This window comes from Dicentrarchus labrax, unplaced genomic scaffold, assembly GCF_905237075.1.
Source record: "Dicentrarchus labrax unplaced genomic scaffold, dlabrax2021, whole genome shotgun sequence".
NCBI lineage: Eukaryota > Metazoa > Chordata > Actinopteri > Moronidae > Dicentrarchus > Dicentrarchus labrax.
Genome location: NW_026136708.1, coordinates 11,089,450 through 11,114,340, shown reverse-complemented (window position 1 = coordinate 11,114,340; position 24,891 = coordinate 11,089,450). Strand labels below are relative to the sequence as shown.

The window sequence follows — 24,891 nt, the reverse complement described above, 5'->3', positions numbered from 1 at the left end:
TGTTGTAACTTTGTACATCATATTTGGAAGTGGAAAGGGTGACTGTGGAAAGATGTTCAGATTACCTTTACAGCTGATCAGGTGAGACGTGGTACTCAGTGCTCAAATGATGTAAACCTCTCCTCACCACTCTCCTATATGTTCTTTAGATAAATTCACATTCATTTCATTCCAGGAAAAAAACAATCAAACATGCATTCATGAGTAGTTGGATTTATTTTAAAAGACCTGTTAAAGCGCCAAAGTTTGTCTGTTTTCTTACAGCTCATAAATGAATCAGACAAGTTTTCCAGATTACTAGCAAAACATCAAATAGCATCTGTTCACATTTGTCAAACTATAAAAGATCATTTCTGTGTTGTTTTTACTAAATTGTATACTTGTCTCAGGGTCACATTAATGAAGAATTGTAAGATATCCATCATCTGAAGAACCGGACCAGGATGGCTACAACTAATTGCTGACAAGAACATAAAACCCACTGTGAAATACTGCATAAATAACCCTTAATGCTGGTTCACATAAGATGGTAAGGCAAGAATGATGGTATTTGAAAAAAGAAAAAAAAGTTGTATTGCAAAAAGTTTTCCCAAATCATTTGTTGGCATTTTTGTTTTTTTGTTTTTTTAATTAGCAATCTGGACCCTTTTTATTCAAAAAGACAAGACACATGCCAGCACTCAGATATGGGCAAACAGGCTCATTAAAAAGTAGGTCAAAATAATACAAACATCATAAATGTTTGTATTCATATAGAGAAACAGATCCATCTAATAGATTAAAGGAATAGTTCAAAAACTTGGAAAATACGCTTACAGTTGTATAGATTGATACGACTCTCACATTCGTCTGTTAAATATGAAGCTACAGCCAGAAGTTGGTTAGCTTAGCTCAGCATATGGACTGGAAATGGGGAAACCGCTAGCCTAGCTCTGTTTAAAAGTTACAAAAACCTGAGTGTAAAAATGACGTTGTTACGTGGAGCTGCACACTATTTCATAACTTCATATTTACGGTACAGATGAGAGTGATATGCGTCTATCTAACTTTCAGCAAGACGACAATTATGTATTTCCCAAAATGTCTACCTCTTTCTTTACGTTGAGGCATTTTACCGTCGGCTTCAACAGTGGCGTAATCCCAGTGGCTTTACTGGGCAGCTTCTAGGTTTTTAATGTGATCAAATTTCTTAACCACCCCTTTCTCCTCACTGTAGTCACATGTTCTTCATGAACATGTTATTAGATTGTTTAAATACACAAGGCATTTGATTTGCTCATAAAGGCAATGACTCCATACATGTGTGCCACCATGATCATGTTTATGATAACAGGATAACAATGAGAACAACGTCTCCCTGAAGCCTGAACAACTGGTGGAACTGGAGGTCACCTCTATTAATTCCACCCTATTCTCGATGTTTCTTTTTCTTTTTCTTGTCCTTTTTGGATTTCTTTTCTACCAGCTCCTGTTCCTCTTTTACTACATCGTCCACCTCCTGTCTCTGTTTCTTCTTCTTCTTTTTCAGAACAACTTCAGATTCTACAGTCTGATCCTCCGTTGGCCCATGTTCATTTGGTAGCTCAGTTTCCTTATTGTGTTTTTTAAGCTTCTTCTTCTTCTTGGACGGCGGCTCCTCGTAGTTCTGTTCCACACCAGAAGTGGAGCTACAGTTCTCATTTGTAGCTTCTTCGTTTTCGACCATTTTCCTCTTTTTCTTCTTTTTCCCCAGATGCTCCTGCTGTTGGTCGTCGTCGTCGTCGTCGTCTTCTATTACGATAGGAGCAGCACTGTTCTCCTCTGCCACTTCCAGCTCATCTGCTGACTTTTTGCTCTTCTTTTTCTTCTTCTTCTTCTTCTTTTTGGGTTCTTCCGAGTCGTCGTTTCTCATGTGGACGGGACTGGGTTCCTCAGACGGACCCGATGTCTCGTTGGTCTCTGCCTCCACTGATGGCGCTGTACTCTGGGCCTGTCCACGAGCCTTCTTAAGCTGAGCCATTCGCTGTGCAAAATACTCCTGCATGTTGAGAGTGCTTGTCACAGTCTTGGTGATGGACTCTGTGTCAAGTTCAAAAGAGGCAGGAGTAAAAGACTCCTCTGCTTCACCTTGAGAATCACTGCTGCTGCTCTCCTATAGCAAAAAACACAAAGGACAGGACATAGTTAGGATTTAATGCAGCATTTAGAGAATCTACACAGAAATAGACAGCGCACAATGGTGGACAGAGGAGCTTAAGTGACCGTCAATCATCGTGCCGAGATTAACCAGGCAGATTTTAGTGAGTGAAAAGAGCCCAAAATAGGATGTTAATGTAACAATAGGTGTTAAAGGATCCCTTTAAAATAAGCATCTGACATTTATCATCATCTTCTTACAACAGTATGTAGCTACACATCCAGCTGTGTGTCCTTGCACTGTCAGCTGCTCGCTAGCAAAGCGTTCTAGCGTGAAACAATAGTATATGTACCTGATGGATCATATCTCATTTAATAAATACACCATAAGTTTCGACAGTGTCCAATTCACATGGTGCCACTACAGCACCACTTTGACATCAAGTATAATAATATCACTTTTGGAAAATCTTGACATCTTTTAGAATTTTTTACACATATAATTTAATATTTGCAAATTCTAACTAAATGTTACAGCAATCACACAAAGTACTCAAATGTATATACTAGGCTGAGTAATCTTCTTTCCTTGAACATAAATGGTTATTTTAATTAGCCAACAATGACAATTCATTCAAAAGACAAAAACACTTTTTATACAATAATTGTGCAGTTAATAGCTTTGGTTTGTTTGTTTTTTGTGTCCGTTTTGGATTAAACTTTCAGAGGTGTTTAACTTTTTTCCTTTCTAAAGATCACATTTTTTTGGCCTTTTGCTTGTATTAGACACTGACACTGTACAGACAGGACACGTAGGGAGCAAGAGAGTGTGTTACAAGCAACTGAGATCCTCAGCTGGAATTGAACCATGGATATTGTGATCATATGATACAGATCTTACCTACTTGTCAACTAGGATGCTAATAATTTTACAAAACTATTTTGTAGCGTTGTTAAGCCAACATCTTTTCGTTCAGGCAACTCTGGTGAGGATCCACTGCATGTGTGACCATTATTATTCTTTTTGAGATAATAAGACGTTTTCCTCTGAAATAATTGTCGATTTGCAAAGCAACTTCAGATTTCTGTAAGAACGACCCATTCTGGGAAGTGGAAGCTGCTTGGGGGATAAACAGGCTTCAGTGAGGCAGTCAGAAAGTGCTAATAGATGTTAAAATGGAGGAAAGTACTAATTCATTTGTTTTGGTCCAACTGTCTCCAATGGGGGGGGGGGGGGGTTTCAAGTCTGGTTGCCTACTCATTTCTCCAACCTTTAGACTACATTATTAAACAGGGCCAACTTTATAACTCTGAGGTACAACACGGTCTAGATTTTTCTACAGCGTGAACAATTTGTCACCTCACCCCTGCGACCCATTTGTCTTCATTTTCCTAATGGCCTACTCAATGCATAATGATTTGTCCAGAAGAATACAAAGGCTCCTCCTGAGATTCACACTAAACAATACTGCCGCTCTGTGTGTTACCCTCAGAGATGGTGAAGTGGACGGCATTTTTTCAAACCCTGCAGATTAGAGATGAATTGAAAACCCGGTGTTGTGCCAAGTCACCTCACGGTTTGGCCTCTAAGCTTTTACATTCAGATTAGGCTACTTTGATGCTCAACACTGATTAAGATAGACAAGCAAACAGATGGACTAGTGAAACAATGTGGATGTAGATCTGAACAGGTTGAAATGCAGAGGGTACTGTATCCATATTTATCTACATATAACAAAAGTGTCATTTCTTTTAAACTAGCCACCAGGGATTTCAGTGAAGCCCTACAAGCTATTAGTCTTAACCCACTAAAATGCTCTTCATAGTCAATATATTTCCATAAGGGAAACAACCATTGTTTTTTCAACCTAATATATTGATTAATATGGTAAAAAAAAAAAAAAAAAGACTGGTCTGTGAAAATACTACAGGCTCAAATATAGGCTATAAATTAGTCATGAAAAATTATGATTTTACGTATTTTGAGTATAACACACTTGACTATTACATGAGTTACTGCATATTCTGTTTACTGTATTACAGTAAAAAAAAAAAAAAAAAAACGATGGATTCAGAAGCCATCATGGAGGACATGGTTGAGGCTAAATGACCAGGGAGGTGGTGCAAACGGACTACAAAGTTTTCCGCCACCTCAGACCTCGATTAGAAAAGACCCCTAACTTCTAACAAGGGGGGATAAGGCCCTTCAGGTGAGGTGCCATTAAACAAAACTTTCTAACTTCCCAGAGAAAATCTATACTCCCTGTTACTGCACAATGGCATCCTCTCTGCTTGGGAGAGTGGAGATGGGCCTTAGAGCTGACAGCGCCAAACAACATGTAACTGGGATTTGGGAAGATGGCTGGGGGCCACTTTAGAACTGCCTGTGAAATTACTCTCAAGAGAGGGAGAGCGTGAATGAGCGAGGGGGGAAAAAGGAGAAGCAGAGTGACTGAGAGAAACATCTTCATCAGGGGTAGCGGCTGGAACTTGGTATGTGGTTCGTTCCTCGCTGCCTGGGGATCTCCATTAGACCCTGATCCGACAGGAGGGAAAGTGCTGTGCTCGACACACGCGCACACACACGCGCACACACAGACACACACACAGACACACACACACACGTAGAGTATGGATACAGACCTGCAGATCCAGTCAGCATTACTGGCAGCCCTGGTGATTTTTGTTGGTGAGTGTTGAGGGCAACATGTTACCAAGAAACAACTCAGCAGTAATGTTTGAGATCTTGTTTCCCTATTTCCAGGTGTGTGTGTTATTTTCTCTGGCCTGTTATTATCAGTCATCATTTCTGTGTGAGTGCCAGAGCATACAGTATACAGCAGGCATGATACCGTCAGACCAGAGTATCTATATCCCGATACAGGCTTCATGATGAAATATTTTAACAATGCAAAGTCACAAAAAGCTATTTTATTAATTTAAAATATACCAAAATATAAGTGCTGCAGTATTAATAATTTATCATGCTTCCTTTCTTTTCTAAAGAATATGATCATGATTTTGTGTGTAGTATTAATACATAAAACAAAAATAGGAGAAAACAGTGACCTTGCTTTTCTTCAAGACAGTTGACATTTTCTTATTCAACAATTTGAAAAAGTTCTAATGTATTTACCAAGTAATATTAAACAAAATTACTGCACTACTCATTTACATTTTGAATTGTTACTGGACAATGACAACACTTCCTGCAGGTGACTCACAGTAAAACGCCTTCTAATATAGAGAGAGAGCTTCATTTAATTTTTATTTTTCAAATTTCCAGTTTATCAGTGACTATTTTTAGTCACTGAACTGGTTAGGTGAAGCCCTGACAACAAATGACTAAGCCTTTCATACAGTGTATAGTGAATGGGGGTTTAGATAGTGGCAGTAGATAATGTTGATCCTTAAGCAGTGTTTCCTCTAGCATTTTTTTTTAGCAGTGGGGGCAGGCCCGTCCGAACCCCCCCGTTGGCGTTTTACGTATGAAACAGAAGTGACACTTTGCTTGCGACACAAACAAATATATTTACCGTTTTAATGTTTCCAGATGTTTGATATCAGGACGTTGAGCTGAGAACTGACAAGTTGAACGTTGTCCAATTAAAACGGACCCACCGCGGTGACGTTTTTGGTGGAGCTGTTAGTTTAATAGTCGACTTGGAAGAAAGCGAACGTTCTGACAATAAACTACATCAACACAACAGTATGTGGAGTTAAACTGGAGAGCCCCAATAACCTCTGAATAGTTCTACTTGTTGTTAAATTGCAATGTGTCGGCAGGATCATTTAAAAGGCAACCATGACTACATTGTGCATCTGCCTCAGTTCTGATACCATGGTGGCAGAAATTTAACAGCGGGCTGGCCGCCGCTCCAGAATCAACATAGAGGAAACACTGCCTTAAGGATCAAAACTAAATTTAACATAACTTTATACTGACTGCTAAAACCAAATTGTGCAGACCAAAGTTTATTTCCTAGAATAGCAAATGCACTTTAAAAAGGGATTTGCATGAAACTAACATCTCCAGCTCAAGAAGGGACACAACCAATTTGTAATAAAAAAAAAAAAAAATCACTTTACATAATTGCTGGAAATAGAGAAGAATGATTGAAAAAGGCAGTCCCAGGTTCCAACACAGTGGGGTTGAGGAGTGGAGGGTTGGAGAACACACCTATATCCAGCCATGTCTACTCCTCCCCCTCCTCCTCCTCCTCCCGAACCCAGAACCCCAGGAAAAGGATGCGCTCAGTGCACTGTGTGCAGTTCTGAGATAAGGCTCCTTCGGCAGAGGAGCGGCCTGGCTGGCTATCGGGCCCTTCCTGCTCTGCTCTCTCCCCTGGCGGGGGCTGGGGCTGGGCAGGGAACATAGGGAGGGCCCCGCAGAGGGTCCCAGAGAAAAGGAGAGGGTGGGAAGACATTCAACAGCCTGCCTCCTTCAAGACACTCCAGTTCTATCTCTCCCTGCTAATGTAGCCGATGGAAAGCCAACGGTAAGACATGTGACAAGGTGCCAAGATACCGAGGCCAACATATTCAGGAGGAGAGTCAATCAGGCCAGCAGAGGGGATGGTGGGAAAGGTTCACTAGAGTGCATGTGAAACTTTTTTTGACCCAACAAGCAAGCAATCAGCAAATAAACGTATTGAACTTTATTCAATTAATTTACTTCTGACTATCCAAATTCCAAAATCAATACTTTTAGGGGTGTCCTAACTTAGTTTTTTGATCCCACTCCAAGGCCTTTTAAAGTTTGCTAATACCGAGTCCAGTACAATAATTCTTAAATTTTCCCCCTACATTATTCATTAGCTTCAGGGTGTACAATTAAGTACAAGAGTAGAGCAAAGTAGGCCTACCTAAATAGTAAATTAGTAAAACAATTATTTTTTGTTGACACCTGAATGGCTGGTTTCCTTTGGTATTTTTTAGTACTTTAATACCTTAGCGTTGTGTATCTGTAGTTCAATGAGTGCCAGTATAGATCTGCCTGGATTGGTCCTTATCCCGATCTTGCAGACTGGATGCCACACTGAAGACTAATATGCGAACACCATATAATTCGACATCAAACATTTGTTGTTAACAACTTTTTAAATAGGATAAATTCTTCCTTCTGATTCAATTCGAATCCTGTCATTCATCAAAAGATGGAGTAAACAATGATGAACACAATGGTTAGTTGTGGCCTTAATTCTAAGCATTACCAATCAAGCAACTCCTAACCACACACCATCTAACTGTTATCACGAACACAGAGGTCTTGTAAAATGTGCAGCAAAGCTTTGGTATTTTGGCAGCATTGTTTTCTGATGCACCAATAAAACCATGTAGTTGCTCACAAAATGGGAGTAAACTGGGGCATCTAACTCTGTCTCCAGTGTTTGGAGGGTTTTCATGCAAAGCCCAACTGACACGTAACGTAACATTTCATATGAAGACATGGTTAACACCCCAACGAGATTAAAGGGGTGAGATGTCAGTCCTTGTTGACTGTATTTTTCAATTGGCTATTTCAGAGTCGCTCCAAAAACAAACAGTAACAAGGTCATCCTTCTAAAAAGAAAGGAATCAAGACAAATGGTGTTATACTGTACATATTTTGTGCGGTTATACAGTCTTGAAAAATCTAAACCTCATATAGTAAACTGGACTCAAACGCATCGTTGGGAGATTTACTTATTTAGTAAGTTATTAAAAGGTAAATATTAAGAGTTATATCTCGCCAATCAGCGATTCAAAAAGGTATAAAGTCACCCTCTGGCTCACATGTTAATTAGCATTTGACAAAGCTGCAGTTGCCCATTTATTTTCTTTAAAACTGCCTGTTTGCATTACTTGCTGTTTTTTTCAATAATTTCTAGCCAATATTGGTTGGGTCTGTAATTGCATGAGTGTGCCCTCATTGTCCTGCCACAATAATAAATTTGGCGATACTCAGGGTCTATGGATCAGGCCCTGATTAGCCAGCTGTCTCTCCCTGATGAGCACACAAGTCCAGCAGCTCATCCTTCATGAGCCTGATGTGGGCGGACAGAAAAACAGGTTGATACCTTATTCCCTGGTAAATAAGCAAACCCTTCGGTTGACCATCAATATTTTTTAAGTAATGTCACTGCCTCTAAATTGATACTAAGATTTTTCTTTGTTCTCCACAGAAATAATATTTACACAGAGTAACAAAGTTAGAAACGGAAAAATTATGTACTGTAAGTACATTAAATGCCACACATGGAAGCTTCCACAAAGCAATACTTTTGCTAAAGGCATACTTTCTGTGTGTAGTTAAGACAAAACACAAAAAAATGGGTTTTGAAAAATTGCACTTTGTGCCCGGTGCGAGAACGTTTATCATAAGTAACAAATGAAGACAACATTATGCATGCAGCATGACTGCCCTGTGCTTGTTCAACATTGCAAACGCTTGCCGACACAATGCCCCCCTCAAGAGCATAGGGGTCCCCCCACCCAACCACGGAGAGGGAAGATACAGTGATTATTTTCCCCAGCTGTGATTTATTAGATTAAAGAGTCAGTGATTAAACGGTAGTCGCTGGCTGTAAACAGCCGAGAGGGCTGGAAATCTTTGGGCGGTTAGCTTCACCAGGCGGTAATTACCCTGGCCCCATGTATTCTAGTTTAGGCCCGTAACTAAGAGACGGACACCCTCTTTTTCTTTTTTGTCCTGCGCTAATCTGTAAGTGTCAGCGAGCTGGCATGGCCAGGAGGGAGCAGTCCACACAACTGCCAGGGAGGTAGGTGGTAAATGTGTGGTGCGTGTGTGTCTTTGCAGGAGGGGGGGTTTACTTGGCGGGTCTTGATATTTTCGGCGGTAGAAGCAAAAGGGCCTGTCAACAAACATGCTCAAGAAAGGGAGAGCTTCTGCTTGAGGCAATTAGATGTTATCTGAGAATGAATTAGAGCTCCTCGGCTTCACAATAAGCCCAGCACCCCGCATGAGTGCACTGGCCCATTCAAAGTGCAGCAACCAAACTACAACAATGCACGTTTACACTGGCATCCCCTTTCAACAGATTAATGCTGCAAGTTGATGGACAAGTGCGCCAAAAAGAAATCCTCTCCCGTACTTACTATTTATACTGTCAATTATACAATGCAGTGGAGCTCATTTAGTAACAGGACAGACATTTAACCCTGGGAAGACCATAAGTGAACAACAAAACTGCTTGAAACAAACAAATCCTTAAATATATACACTATTTGCCACATTTAAAGCTATCTGAGTCGGTCTTTATTAGTTAAGGTCCTCATGATGGAAGTTAACAAAATAAAGAGCTTTACAATGACAGTACTCAAAGTTAAAAATAGTAAGAGTTGTCAGGCTGCTTACTTGCATCAAGTAAAGCTGAAAAAAGATGTCATAGTCTTAATTGATTATTACTCTAGTAACCTAAGTCACGTTAATGGAATCATTTTATGCCTTAACAACAACAACAACCAGCACAGTTACTAATCATTTTGATACACTTTCAAAATAACAATTCAACACTACCTCACTGTTCACAGGCCTCAGTAGCAACCTGTGAAACCCGCACTAGAGTTGCAGACGATTTCTGTACCGAAAAGATATTTTGCTTCTGCGCCGTCAGCAAAGTTTCACTGCGACTCCGCCCATCGGCTCACTGGCGCCTTGCCGACGCATCTGCCAAACGCTCAGGCCCCCAACCCGCCGCCCCTGTCCCATATTCCTTAAGACGGTGGTATCGGGGGAGCCCCCGCTGACGTGCGATCCTTCATGTGGACGACGCGTGGGCAGGAAAAATTTGCAACAGGTGCCACCCGATGAGGCTTGATCCTCGGCCCTTTGTGCCTGAGCAGGAGTGGGAGTGGGAGAGGCCGCAGGGGTCAGGCTGACCCGAGAGCAGGGTGCACCATACCGACTGTCTGACTTGAGGGTTTAGACGTCAAAACAAGCCTTGTACCAAATCATACTCAACCACTTTTCTTCCCTCTGATTTTGTGTGTGTGCAGAACTAAAGAACAGGTCAGTACGGTAACAATCTTGATGTTTCTAATAGTGAAATAGTCTCTGTTAATCGACTGTAAGAATTAATTAGATATGAATGTTATTTTTTACTGTGCTGATTAATAAACTGAAAATTTAAATTAGTGATTGCATAAAACAAAATCATATAAAACATTATGCTGGGGATTCTTCAACAATATCAATATTCAGAAGACTAAATGAAAAAACTGAAATATTGAACTTATAACAATAGACATGTGAATGTCAGTATATAAGGCATGACCATTTTACAATTATACTATATAATTTAGAAATAGGTTTCTAAAAAATGTAGCAGTAAAAGTAAAAAAATAATTATAAAAAAAAAAGATTTTTCCCCTTTTCAAAAACACACACACCCAAAAAAGAAATGTAGAAGGAAATATAGGTGGAAAAATAAAACTATGGCTTGTTTCTACCTTTCATCTGAGCTGGCGGCTTTAAAAAATGACTAACTTTTGTTGATGTATGAATCGGCGGGGAGACTATTTATCAGCAGGCCCTCTGCGGTCGCCCGCTTGGGTCCCTCAAGTCACAAGCCGCGTCGCTCCCCTTTGACTGATTAATTAGCCAATCAGAGGACATTTTTCACTGGGCGGCAGAATGGTTTATTTCAGCTAATGCCGGGCTTTCGAGCTGAGGCCCGTTGGAGCCTCGTCGGCTCTTTCGGCCTGCCTGAGTGGCCGGGCAGAGGGGCAAGGGAGATAAATCAAGCCGGGCTGGCCCTCCATGTGGCTCCCCTAACTAAACCCCCTGAGGAGGGCACGATGGTGTAGAAGGAGGGGGAAGGAGAGGGGGACGCAGGACGGCCAGGGGCACTGCTCGCCCGCCGATAAGCACAGGGAGCACAGGGCTGCCAAAGTGCCTTCATTTAGAAGTGGCCGGGGCTTTTTGATATCTCGGCAGAGAGAGCCTGTCGTTTGTCATACTGTGAGTAATTGTGTTGAGGGGCACAGGAGGAGGCAGGAGATGGAGGGGGCTCGCAAGCGTGGGATGGGTGATGGATAACAGAACCACATAGATGGACAGGTGCTCCACCACAACTTGATAACCCTCACAGGTCAGGGACTGTAAATAATGGTTTTAAGCATACATTTTCAGCTGGCTACACAGTAAGGTGCAAAGAGGATGTGGGTAAAATGGTGGTCATCCATTTATCTTGTCGACAATTGTTTATATTTAACAAGTAATTTTACACAAGTGTAATGAACGTATAATTCCAGTATGTATACACAGAGGCCACTTTAGTAGGTACACCTGTAAAATCTATAGCAATTTAATACAACAACTCTGCCATAAATTTTACCTTTAAAAAGTTTATAATGTTCTGTTTTTGTTGACATTGTAGGAAATGTGTGAATTCAATTTTTTTGGTTTATTAGTTAAGTCACAGTTACAGTGGTGGTGGTGTACTGAACTGGATTATATTAAGAAGTGTTCCTAATTTTTTGTCTTTCCCATTTACACGAGGGGGGCAGAATATTATAAACACCTCTTGGAGTAATGCAGTCCTGCACAACACCACCACTCACTACGACCTCAATGTTAAAACATCAATGAATTTATGATAAGACAGCATTGGACTGCATTAGGTTGCACAGGTGTACGTAATTAAGTGGACAGTGTATATTTGTGTGTGTTTAAGTGTGTTCTAAATAAATAGATGTGATGTTAGAGCTTAAAATCCCTGCTCTGTCATACATCCTGAGGCAGGAATGAGTTAATATGCTTTTAATTCTTAAGTGCTCAAAACTCAATCTTCTGTTTATAAGCTGGACTGGGAATTGAACATACTTCCTGAATATCATCTGAAATATGTCTTTAGCAATGATGATTAAAATTCCTTTAGTACCTAAAGTTGAACTGCTTACTTAGGTTTGTTTAATTAATCTTTGATCAGAAATTCAATGATCAAAATATGTGAACTCAATAAATGTTTTTTTTTTTTTTTTTTTAAATCTTACAGAGTGTCGACAGTTAATGTACTGTGGTCTTGTTGTATTGTCTTTTTTGTGTGTCTGCGGTGTTTGAATATTACAAAAAACATTCCTCTTACATTTTAGTTTCAACTTAAAAAGACACTTCGAAACAAAACATGGTTCATTGAACTGGAAAATGTTTCAATTTTGAAAGTTAACTTTAAAAAGGGGGGATTTTAACCTACAACACAGCTCTACTGTCAGAACATTAACATAATTTAAAGACAGTGGTTCAAGTGGAACACGATAATGGATGAGACTTAATAGCTACTTGCGTACAAACAATATAATAATCTGTCCCATGTGCTCATATGATCTTTTCAACACAACCAGTGCTGCCTTTGATGAACAGAGGCATGTGGGACAAGTGAGTGTGTGTGTGTGTGTGTGTGTGTGTGTGTGTGTGTGTGTGTGTGTGTGTGTGTGTGTGTGTGTGTGTGAGAATGTGTGTGTCTGCCTGTCTGCGTTTCAGGGAGCGTTGTGAGCAGCGATAAGAGGCGAGCAGGAAGCACATCACTGCGGGAGGAAGGAAAACCCCAGCAGTGGGGGACTAGTGGAAGGGAGGCTGGAGAGACAGCAGTGGGTGGTGGGTGAAGAGCTCAAGATTCATGAGCGGGAAGGAGGGCAGTCCTGGAGAAACTGATCCTTATGTGGTCGAGTCTCCTGGCCTCGCCTTGTCAGGATGCAGATATGCGATAATGCAACTGGTGGCTGCATGAGCAAACCCTTAAAAATCAACTCCACCACTAAACCAAAGCTCCTGACGCTGATATAGTCACTGTTTAGCGAGATAACTATTTCGGGGGTATTGAGATGATTGCATGTGTTTGTATGCTGTAGTGTGTATTTACAGTTCTGTAAGCACAGATCAGGGTGCATCTAGGGTCACTGGCAGTGTCACGGACATACTCACAGGACACTCACAGGAGATCCTACACAATGCCTAGAGCTTGATTGGTCCATCACCGTCTTTACCTCTTCCAAGCAACCTCAGATGTTGCTGGGCTTTAACCAAAGGCCTCATGGGAAGCCATTGTAATTGTGTTCAGTGTTTTCGATATGGTCAATGGTGTCCCTCCTGGCTGAAAAATAACAACCCATAACCAAACGATTAGGGAGAAAATGATGGTGTGTATTGCTTGCATTTCCAATGTTAATCAGCTAGGGAGCAGCAGCCATTGTGATGTTATGGCTCGGCACCTGCTGGGGAATAGAGAAGGTTTTTCTTGGGCAATTTATGGAATACAAGATGCCAATTTCTTCAAGCTAAACGCTTGAGATAAACACAGGAAGCCAGCAAGAAGCTTTTCTGTGTCTGTCTGAGTCCAGAAAGCGAAATTTGTTATTGTCCTTCTGGTTCTGTGAGGGGTCACCACAAATACCAATTTATTAAATGAAGGTTCATGAATTCGTAATAAAATACATAGAAGTTATGTGTCTGCCCCTGTCACTTCTCATGTCTTTATACTGATAATCCCACAGTTAATGTTCATGCAAACACTGCCTCCAAAACATCCTGGATCTAAAAATGTCCTTACAAATCTCACTGGTGGGATTATTATGATTTTAAATATGCAATACTTATTCAAAAGTGATGATTTTATTCATCAGTATTTTCAACTGAGTGAGGCAGTGACTTAATTATATATTATATATAATTATATATCCCTGCACATTTATCAAATAAGTTTAACTGTACAGCAAGTTTCACTAGCAGACACCTCTGTTTAATTTAAAAAGGGGATAACTGTTTTTGTCTTCATTCCAAGGCAACCTATTTCTAATTAAATAGACCATAAAAATGGAAGAGACCAAACGCAGTGTAATTGAATAGTAAGTAAGGTGTCGTTTTAGATAAGGAACTTACCGAGCCAGAAATGCAACTTTCACCTGTCTGAGCCTGTAAGCTACATTCCAAAAGCATAAGAGCCAGCATAACGCCAAATGGCAAAGTGACGTTTGAAGTGACCAACCACCAATGCCAAGAGCAAAAAGAGAACTTTTTTCTGCAAGCGTCATCATTTTAGATTTCTGCACACCTAACCCCAATTTTGATTTGCCTTTAATAATGCCCGCCGGCATTATAACTACCTGATGTGAGCGCTCCAAGAGAGGAACTGCACAAAGAGGAGTAGAGGGTTAAGAGTGCAAATCCTTTAACTGGATTTAGGTGCTCTTGCCGCAATCAGTGGCCTGTTGGCAGTGTTAAAGCCGCACGCTGTGACACGGCTAATCTAGGGCCACGGGGTGCTCAGGAGCTAGGCCCTGTAGAAGCAGAAGGATCACGATACCGCAGCGTCTGATGGAGGCATCAGCACCAGTGGTCATTCTTAATTACCAAGACAGAGGCAGATAAGCTTGAGCCACCTGGCCAGAGGTATACCACCTCCTCCCCCATTGCACACTTGACATTGACTGGGTTAAGAAAGATCACAGGCCTGCCCTCGCAGTTTAAACTACTGTTTTCACTGCAAAAAGAGTAACACCTGGACTACAGATATTTCAGAACTGGAAATAGTACATTAAATATAAATCATATTATAGGCATTAGTCTTGGTGATATTTCCTAGTTTGGATGTAATTATGATACAGTAATGTCCTAGAGGCTCTGATCATAAACTGTGAAAGACCCGAAAAAAATCCTGCACACTGTCAATCATTTGAACACACTTTGGAACTATGGAAATAAGTTTCAACTTTTAGTTTGTGTCATGCTTCAATTACATACATAACACTTTGTTTTATATGCTGTTTATAGTTTGTTTTGTTTCACGATGGATTTAATCTTTTTGTTTGTCAACAATCAAATAAGATACTTTAGATGGAAACTTGGAAGAAAGAAATTGCTGCCTCAATTCAACTTAAAAGCATTTTTTTTCTGATTATGGAAAATATATCTAGATATTTCTTACCTGCTCTTGCTCTTTGGCAGATCTCCCTCTCTTCCCAAAGATACAGTTGAGGTCGGTTTCGGTACGGGAGGACAGATCCTTTCCTAAAGGGGGAAAATAGAATTTTTAAAAATCATACAGCAAATTTACTTACAAACCAAGTTTGTTTTTTGGGCTCTATTGTTATAGCACATAGAAAAAAAGCCCAATTTAAACAACAGGACAACATAAAATAAGCACACACTAGTGGGATTTTACTTCTGCATATGTACCAAAAGGTGACCACAAACAATTCACAGCCCCAGCCCCCCGCCAATAAAAATAATAATGAATTAGGACACAAATGCAGACATCTTAATGGCAGCTGTTTTATCTAAGCAACCTGTAATGGTTGCAGTTAAAAGCCTTAGTATGTTTGTGTGTCTGTATGTGTGTGTGTTGGGGTTAGAAGGCAGGAGGAGGTGGTCTCTTGACTAAAGAAAGGGGAGGTTTGCGTGGTTAGCTTCTTGCTCCAGGGATAAAATAGCAAAGAAAAATAAACCGACGACAAGGTCTGCCACGCCACGCCTCCGGATTCCCATTTTCAAGCAGGGCCTCAAAGACTCCTGAAGCACACAGTCGTCTGTCTCAAGCCCGGGTCCTGTTCGTACAGCTGCATCCTCTTCCTTCAGCGGGGCTCTGATAACATTTGGTTATTTATTGCTTTTAAACCTCTATCTCCCCCTACTCTTGGCTTTGAAAGTCGCTGCACATGCAGGTCTAAGAAGTAAAACCAAGAAAGTATGTTGAAAACTAAAATAAATGAGGAGGGGGGCCAGTGGTGTTTGTCATCTAGTGAACTCAGGTCAAACGTAAAATTATGCCCAATCTGACCTTGCTGCTGTTTGGATGAGGAAGTACCTGTCATAATTCTCAGGCTTTTCAGGTTAAAGTGCAAATAACAGTGTTCTGATAAAAAAATAAAAGGAGCTTAACCCTACTTTTCCCATACACGTACAAAAAGGTGGATGAATGCCATTACGCAGGATGAAGCATGAGCGAACATGCAGTAGAAAGTGAACACATGCTGGTTTCCAAGGACACGGTTGAAATGGCAACAACTGCCAGCACAGATACTTGTCAAACCAGATAAAGCTCTACAGGGAAATACTCAAATCTGATGAATCACAAATGACAGTATCAAACACATGTCGGGAGCTAGATGCAATGTGTCACGGGGAACGAATGTAAAACACGACTCAGTACCTATGGTCCCTCAGCTCACCTTCAGGGTGATAATATACTGTAATTTATGGTCCGTCGTGATTTCTTAAATGAAATGCAAAAATGTGTTTCGTTAAAAAGCCAAAGACTGCCATAAAGCCAACCGCACAGAGCAACGGATGGAGAGCTGTAGTTAAATTCAGCATCAACCACCCTTGTTGCAGTGACAGGTGATAGATGGAGGCTGCAATTAAAACTGGGTTACTGGTTTATGCTGTTGGCCCCCGGACCTAAGCAGAGAGAGCAGAGAGTTTGGTGCCTTTCCCCGCAAACAAAGGCCATCAATCCTCAGTGCTGGCAGTGAGGGAGCCAGCCTGAACAGGATATCAATAAAAAAGCAGGAGAGAGTAAGGAGGAGGCCTGCACTGAGACAGAGAGGGAGATGTTTGGAAGGCTCTCAGATGCTACTGTGGCCACAGCAATGTTTTTACAGATTTAATATCAAGGGCAATTAACCAATCAATCAATAATAAATGACTAGAAAAGACTAGTTTGGTTATAGACTAAGTAAACAATATAGTTTTAAAGTCTCTTATAATATTTCTTATGTGACATGAAATTTGGTGTTAGTGTTAGTAGTGTAGGTTAATGGTAGATTCCTCTGTTGACCTTTTCCTGCCCGCAGACAATCTGTGCCCATACAGAACTATGAGAGTAGTACAAGACGTTTGTCAACCGCTCATGTAACAAGCTTAGCAACACTAAATCTATTACCAAGCCTTAACTTGGCAACAGCTTCACAGGCAGGGAAGCCGGCAGTCGGTGGAACCATGCAAACAGGTGTGGCAGGTTATATGTTTCCAGGTAACACTTTGGTTGCCCATGCCAATCTAGACCACAAGCTGAACGCAGTAAGTCAACAGAGCAAAGTTGATTTAAAAAAAAACAACAGATAAATAAAGTAAGACTTCCTGTAGCTGTCACCGACTATAGGGCCAAAAATATTTCTCTAATATACATCTCAAAACACTTTTATAGTCGAAGTGCACTGTTTATGCCTGTCAGAGCACTTAAGGCAGGCGGGGCACTCAACTCTCAGGTTTCGAATGAAGTTATGAGTTGCTTATGGGAAAACAAGTAGTGCCAGCATCCCTTCTGTTGCATGACAACAGTTACACTCTTTGTACAGCTTTTAGTGGTATCATGTTGCCAAAGACAAGTGAATTGACAGGCCGGCTGCCTGCAGAGTCCGGACTGGCTAAAGATTAAATTCCAACGGAAACATTTCCACCTGCTTATCGTCCCATCACCTCCACTGCCTCCCTCTATACTCTGACAGTCTTAGAAAATAAAGATATTGAAAGAAAGTGGATGCCACATGTCTTAATATAACAAACAGCAGTTGTGTCAGGTACGACCTGCTCCTTAGCTTCACCTGACATTTATAAACAGCTGGTGGTGATAATGGAAGGGATCTTCTCAAATGGATTAGAACTTAAAGTCCTGCAGGATCAGACTTTATTAGTTGGGATGCCAGTGTATCCTAATGCAAAGACGATAAAAGAGGCCCAAGTTCACGGTCAGCATGAATGTCCAGCGATGAACGGCAGACAAATGTGGCATGACTCGTGATCGAGGTACTGAAGCGTGGAGTCAATGAGGCTGCTTTGGGGGGAGAGATAGACACGGGATAGCTGTCTAAATAGAAGTGTAGCAATTCAAAAAGCTCAGTTTGGTGGGATATTTAGAGATGGCATTGGATGCATTAATAATCAAAGCAGCAAAGGGAACACGAGACACCAACTGAGGCACAGGTGCCTACATGGGTCAGAAAATGTGCTGTTATGTTGAGTTGTATGACTTCAATAAAGTATGTATAAAGAGTGAGGGCAGGAAAGAGAACATCCGGAGGAAAATAAGAAAAAACAAGAGTCTTCATTACACCCCTAATGTCCGTGCTTCATGTCTTATGTGTGCCTTGTATGGTGCATCTCATCCATCAGGGACTAGGTCTTTTTCTGGCTCTGTCCAAATTAAGATCACAAAAACAGGGTGAGAGGGTCTGGGGAGAGACCGAGGCCACGTTTTATCTAGCAGGGTCATCTAGTGGGTCACAGCCCCTGGGACGTGTTGTTTTTTGGGGGGGCCAGTAAATGGACATGCCAGATGCCCCAAACAGGAAAAAGGAAGTCGCTATTGAATGACGTAAAATGTAAAAGGCTCTTCCAGGTGAGGCAAAAGTTAAGATATTTTGTTTTCCCATGTATGCTGACCTGATGAGGTACAAATGAACCCCATAACAAATACCATTACAAATTAATTACTTTAACATGTGGTCATATTTGATAAGCACATGCTCCTTGTTACAAAAGAACTTGGAGAATTACTGCAAACCCTGACAATCTTGTTAAGAATTTGCGCCTGTGATCACTAAACTATGCTCCAAGTAAAGCAACTCAGCAGTAAAATATGGGCTAGTGGTGATTCAGTGGTCTTGAACATTAAATTTCTCCTCGTACCTATCAGTGTACTGGCCTTGACCAGCAAATCTTGACTTCCTGACGTGTAAAGGAGTAATGAAAGTAGAAGGGTGAATTATTAATAACCTCCCCTAGCACTGACCTGGGCCAACTGACCCAGCACAGGCTGACAGAGCTCTGATCAGCATCTGTGGTCTGAGCCAAGTGCACAAGGCTCAACCAGGTAAAGGAAGCTGTCTGTCTGTCTGTCTGTCTGTCTGTCTGTGTGTGTGTGTGTGTGAACTGCGTGAACTAAAAAGTAGAGGCACAAACTTGAGTTGCTGCTGGCAGTACCGGCTTGAATTAGTACACCGTTGGCCCGAAGCTGATACATTTTAAGGAGGTTTTTTTTACAATGTGGCTGTTGATCAAATCTAGTTTGTCACATGATACTACACAAACAGTTTTACGGGTAATCAATGTCACGACTTTTGAGAATCAAAACGAAAACAGAAGATAAAACCCACCCTTAGTGAACTTCATATAATGGACCCTCTTTCTGGAAGTCTTGGACTTCTCTTCCAAGCTGAATCCTTTCGGCTCCTCCGGTGGAGCTTTAGGAGCTATAGATCATAAAGAAAATATAGTTACAAATTGAAGTATCATTGTGCCTCTTTACCATCTCAAACATAACATATAATTCCCAGAACAGTAATAATGAAGATGTTCACTGTATAGCAGTGACTGTATGTAAAGGTTTTCTCTCCTAAATGTTGCCGTGCAGCGCCCTCTACTGTCCAAGGGATGGAACAGCCAACAAGGAAAAGGTGTACTGGAATTTGATGTAGTCATGTGTAGTGTGATATAGAGCCACAGTGTTGGGAAGGTTACCACTGAAAGTAAATATACATCATGCATCAAGTCAAGATGGCAATTAACAAAAGACATATTTCAAATGAATGCAGTGCCAGTGCTGAGTCATATGGGACAAATATTTATACTACTTTTATATTAAAACGCACCCAAATAAAGAGAAATAATAACTGAATAGTAACTTTTCTTTTTACACAACAGAGGACAATGAAGTACTTGAACACACTATGTGAGTTGTGGTGGTAAATTTAAGGACATTGTTTTCAGTTTTATACTGAAATCAATTAAGACATTTTCTTTAATGTCAAAGTGATAATTGGTTTTGAACAGTACAATGCTGTGAAGTTATAAACAGTGCAGTATATTAACATCTCAATGCTGCTATTTGTACATACCAGTGCTGTTGTTTTGACCATGGTGGTTGTTCAGTTGAGCAAGAAGCTCGTTGAAATCGTCTTGGTGAGCGATCCAGTTGTCCTGAAAACACAGCAGATATCTTATTTGTTTTCTTTGTGCCATACAATGTTCCACCATTAGTAAATATGCAACATGTCAATTTTCTCACTTTACGATTTAAGGTGTGAATTGAAAATGTAATACTGAAATGGAAATATGAATAAGAAATAAAAATACAGCAGCTCTCAAACTCATGGTTATTTGACCATGTATCTTTATATTGTTTTATTGTTTTCAGGTTATTTCAAAAGCAATATGAGAGGAAAACACTCAAGTTCATCTCGATACAACTAATGTCAGTAAGTGTTGAAGGTGCTCACCTCGTAGCTGGCGCTGGTTCCAAGACCATAGTTGTTGTTTTTAACTTTTACTTTGATATGGTCCGTGGAGCCCTGCTCACTTCTGCCCAGGCCCTTAACATGAAGAGAGGAGACATAACGTGAGACAGATTTTCACCAGCTCATCCACTCACTGCCAAACAAATCAGCACTTTTTAATCAACCTGAAGAGATCCGTCTCAAAGCTCACCTTGCCCTTGGACCAGCCCATTCGCTCCAGCATCTTCTGACCAAATTTGGACTCATCTTTACTCCAGGCGCTGTTCCTGGGGTCAACAGACCACTTCTGTTTCCTCCGGGCTGGACAGAGAGCAGCAATATTATTACATCACAGTCATCCAACAGAGCACGACACAAACAACCGGGACCAGCAAATCAAACCAAGGTAGGAAAGACAGTCAGTGTGTATGCGCTGTAATAGTTTACGAGCCAAGATTGACAGCCAGCTGTCAACATGACGGAATCAAACCTTTGACCATGCGCTGAGCAAACGATGTGTCACCGCTTACAACAAGTTTACTTCAAGAAAAACTGCACATAAATAACAAATGTTCGGCAATTATGGACAAAACAGGTAGCTAAAAACAGGTCGCTGCAGTTCAGAGGCAGAGACAACACGTGTTTATAGGCTGCTGTAGTTGATGCTAATGTTAGCTACCCGAATACTACAAAAGTACGTAATACTGAATATTTTTATAAGCAGGTCTCTTAGCCGCTGGGAGCCATGGTTGCTTGGGAACACAAAACATATAGATACATTTCGTTACATTGAAAGAAGAAAGGAAACAGCCTTTAAAACTTTAGAAGAAATTTACGTACGCTCGGCAAGCATGGACATCCTGGGGTCCTTAAACAGCTTGACCAAAGCCGAGAAGGGCTCCTAGAAAGTGCCTGAAGACAATATGTGACTACGCTGGTTGTTTGTCGTAAATATATCCATATAAACATATTTATTGTTTGTCGTATTCCATACGAATGAAAGTATATTAATGAGTCTTTTTTTTTTTTTTTTACTAATAATATTATCGTTATTTTATTGTAGCACTGCGAGGGACCTCTCTTCACCAACAGAGGGCGCCACAGCCACAAAAAGCATAAAAACATGCTACGTGGACTGGGTCACCCAGGTTCAATGAACCCACAGCTATAGCCTAACTGATACTGTGAGATTGATACTGATATATCAGTGTAAAGAAAATGTGACCAAAAATGTTAGCAATATATCATTTTATTCATGCACATACACTTAAATCAATTATTAAAGTATTGACTAAACTTGGCCTACTCTGGAAGGATTATATAATATACAGTAAATACATATAAATATACAATATATATAACTAAAATTCAACGATTACAATTGTATAAAAGTACAAATACCACAAATATGTGATCTTTCCTTCCTCCAACATGAATTAAATATTTTAAAAATACAGACTGAAAACATTACATTTTTTTCATATCTTTTGATATATATATATGTAGATGTATATGTAGCGTCTGTGATCAGTCAGTATAAGCGCTATCAGCTGATATCAGCCCACTGATTTATTAGTCACGCTCCACCCAAAACTAAAATGTGCCTAACTCAAACAAAGTATTGCATAACGTGGTCTTGCTACAATACCTGTGTGTAATGTCATTATTTCCTAATGCTTTTACTGCTGCATGTGATGGCCTGAACCTAAGCTGCAGCGCACAAGATCGCAATTCAACAGTTTAAGGTATAGAGCGGCTTCCTGTACTACTGGAAGAAAAAACATAACAGCTAGTGATCATGAAAATTTCAATATAGTGCAGCTAGAGAGCTATCCAGAGAGCTAAGAAGCAGCTTTAAACCAAATAGAGTAGACAAGCATCATTCTGTCCTCTCTGAACAAGACTGTGAATCTCTTTCACTGCCAACAAAAACATCTTCACTCTGAAACAGGAGCACTTGAAGGCAGCAGCTTTAACCACCACAACCACCTAGTAAACAACTCTAGCTGATATGTGGACCAACTGGCTGAACACACCACCAGTGACTAAAGCATTAGTAGAAAGCTATAGCTGCCATATTAAGGACAGTAATAGTAGTGACAGTAACATTAGTAGACTAGTAGTGTGAGTGTCAGTGGTTGTTTCTAGGATGTTACTGGGTGGTTGCTTTGGTCTCACTTATAGTTGCTGTTGGGATGTTGAGCCTGGTGTTTACAGCTTTTTCAGATGATTACAATTAAGCGCTCTAAGTCTAATATCCATCCAGTGGCACACTTCAGGCTCCATATTACAGGTGATTACTTTGTAGTTTTACGTGGTGAGTGTCCTTGAGTTACTTCTGTGTTATAAAACACTTTCTGGGAACATTTATCAGCGCTATCAGAAGTCTTAGTCTAGATATGAGGCCAGTGTTCACAGTTCTTTCGTGCCAAAAAATTACCATAATATTTATTTATGCTGAATAGTCCTAGAAGATGTCTGTATCTTAGTTCTTTGAAATTGTGTCCAGGATAAACAAAACAGGCTGACTTGAGTCACCTTCAGGAGTCGTTTGCCTTGAGAAGTACTCAAGTTTATGTTAAAAAGGAAACTTTTTTTCTTTTTCCATGTAAATTATTAATTAAAAGTTAAAATTTAAGTGAACATTGACGTCAAATGAATGTTAAAAGGGGATTTAAGTGAGAGAAAAGGTTAAAGATTTATAGTGAAAGTTTTATGTTTGATATGATAGCAGGGGAGAAAATGTGATAAAGAACAAAAAAGGGAATGTGTTTTGGTGTTGTTAGCTCAGAGTTATTCCCTTAGAAAGTGACACCAATCTAGTCTCAGTAACACACATGTTCTCTCCTGAGATGCAATTATTTTTATCTTGGCGTCGCTCGTCTGTACAGCACCATATGTACTATACGGCACCACTCTAAATTAATACATCCACTGGACAGATGCACATAGTTTTTATTTTCTAATCGTGATAATAAAATAATGACTTTGAGCACAACTTAACCCCTTAATTTGTTAAATCCATCCTTGTCTACATTTCTATTTGTTTAGATATTTATCCAAATCACTCTTGAATGAAATAGTTATGGTTTTATCAAATACTGAAAACTGACACTCACTCTCCAGCAGCATAGATTGAATAGATAAATAATTGATAAATAAACAAGTAATAGTTAAAGTTAAAGTGAAAGATGCACTATACAAGGTAAAGATACTGGTGATCTTGTATGCCAAAGAGTCTTGCACGGTAAATTTGTTTTTATAATGGCTCTAATCTGGCCCCAAATCTGTGGTTAAAGTTACTACTTCAAGCATGGGATTAAGGTGAGGTTGTGTAACAGCCTCAGTTGGATCAGTGAAAATTAGTATTGTCAACTTGCCTCAACCAGGCTGTCCTACAAAGAAGCTGACAATAGAGCTCATAATATTTTACAGTATCATTGCACCTCATCTTGCCATTCTTTTTTTTTTTCTCCTATCCTTGAACGAGTTCTCTGTGAGTCACAGGCATTATGGCCTGTTTTAAAATGATTTAAAATGCTTTAGTATGCACAGGTCACTCATTCGAACGGTGCACTCGCAATGTAAAGGTCAGGTCAGGTCAAAAACGACATTCTGAATTTATCGCTCAGGGATTATTGAATCGTAACTCTTATAAATGTGACCATGATCCCAAAGTCACAATTGATTTTCTGCCCATCAGCTGTTCCAGACTACTGAAGCAGTGGATAAGACATTAAATGATTTCTAAAAGTGTTTCCTAAACAAAATAAAAAACAAACAGAAGAAGTTGAGTGCAGTTTTTAACTGTCCCACAAGAGGAATTCCTTTTTGCAGCATAAAGACAAAATCATAAAACATAAAGATTAAAATCCAAATAAGACAACTGAAGACAATAAAAGCATGAAATCAGTAATAAATGCTAAAATGTTTCACTTCTGTTAACTGTGAAACATTTTGAGAAATAGAGAAGCCATGAGACTGTACTGTGGCTGTAAAGGAGTGCTGTACAGTAGGCCCTCACATTTCTCTTGAGGTTAGATGGTGGGAGGAGTGTGGTGGTGCTGGTGGTGGGGTCTTGGGCTCTATTTCCATGGCAACAGGTCTTCATGTGGAATAACAGCTGTGGCACAGAGTGTTATGGCGTCTTTGGCCCACCGCCCAACAGCTCCCTCCTTGCCCCCCCTCCCCGGTCCTCTTCATGTCTCGTCCTTCACTTTCTGCCCCAGTCCACCATAAGCTTCTGCACACTCTGTGAATCTTATTACACGCTGACGAACAAAACACTGGGGCCCTGGCGACCGAGGAAGCTCCCTGATTGGCCGGTGGGAGGCGGGCCTGCAACTGCACGTGCACACCCATGGAGACATCTTACATAAGAGGCAAGGTCTCCCTTACTAGAGAGAGAAAACCAAGGAAAAAGTACACATTTTGTCACATGCTTCTTTGTCTCTCTCTCAAAATACCACCACCTTCATCTGTGAGGCGCACACATGTTCAGTCACATTCATTTACAGAAATGTAAAACAAAATGTGGGAATGTTTTGTCCCTGGAATAGGTCTACG

The 24,891-nt window shown here is 40.4% G+C and overlaps 1 protein-coding gene across 1 annotated transcript; it reads right to left on the bottom strand.

Annotated features, from left to right (window-relative positions):
- Positions 1-197: 197 nt before the first annotated feature.
- Positions 198-21,224, bottom strand: pinx1 (PIN2 (TERF1) interacting telomerase inhibitor 1). The gene is made up of 7 exons (XM_051408708.1): positions 21,166-21,224; positions 20,537-20,646; positions 20,329-20,421; positions 19,948-20,029; positions 19,207-19,302; positions 15,039-15,121; positions 198-2,131 (listed from the first exon to the last, which is right to left on the bottom strand). The coding sequence occupies exons 1-7, from the start codon at positions 21,182-21,184 to the stop codon at positions 1,409-1,411; spliced, it is 1,206 nt and encodes a 401-aa protein (XP_051264668.1). The 5' UTR covers positions 21,185-21,224; the 3' UTR covers positions 198-1,408.
- Between the last annotated feature and the right edge of the window lie 3,667 nt (positions 21,225-24,891).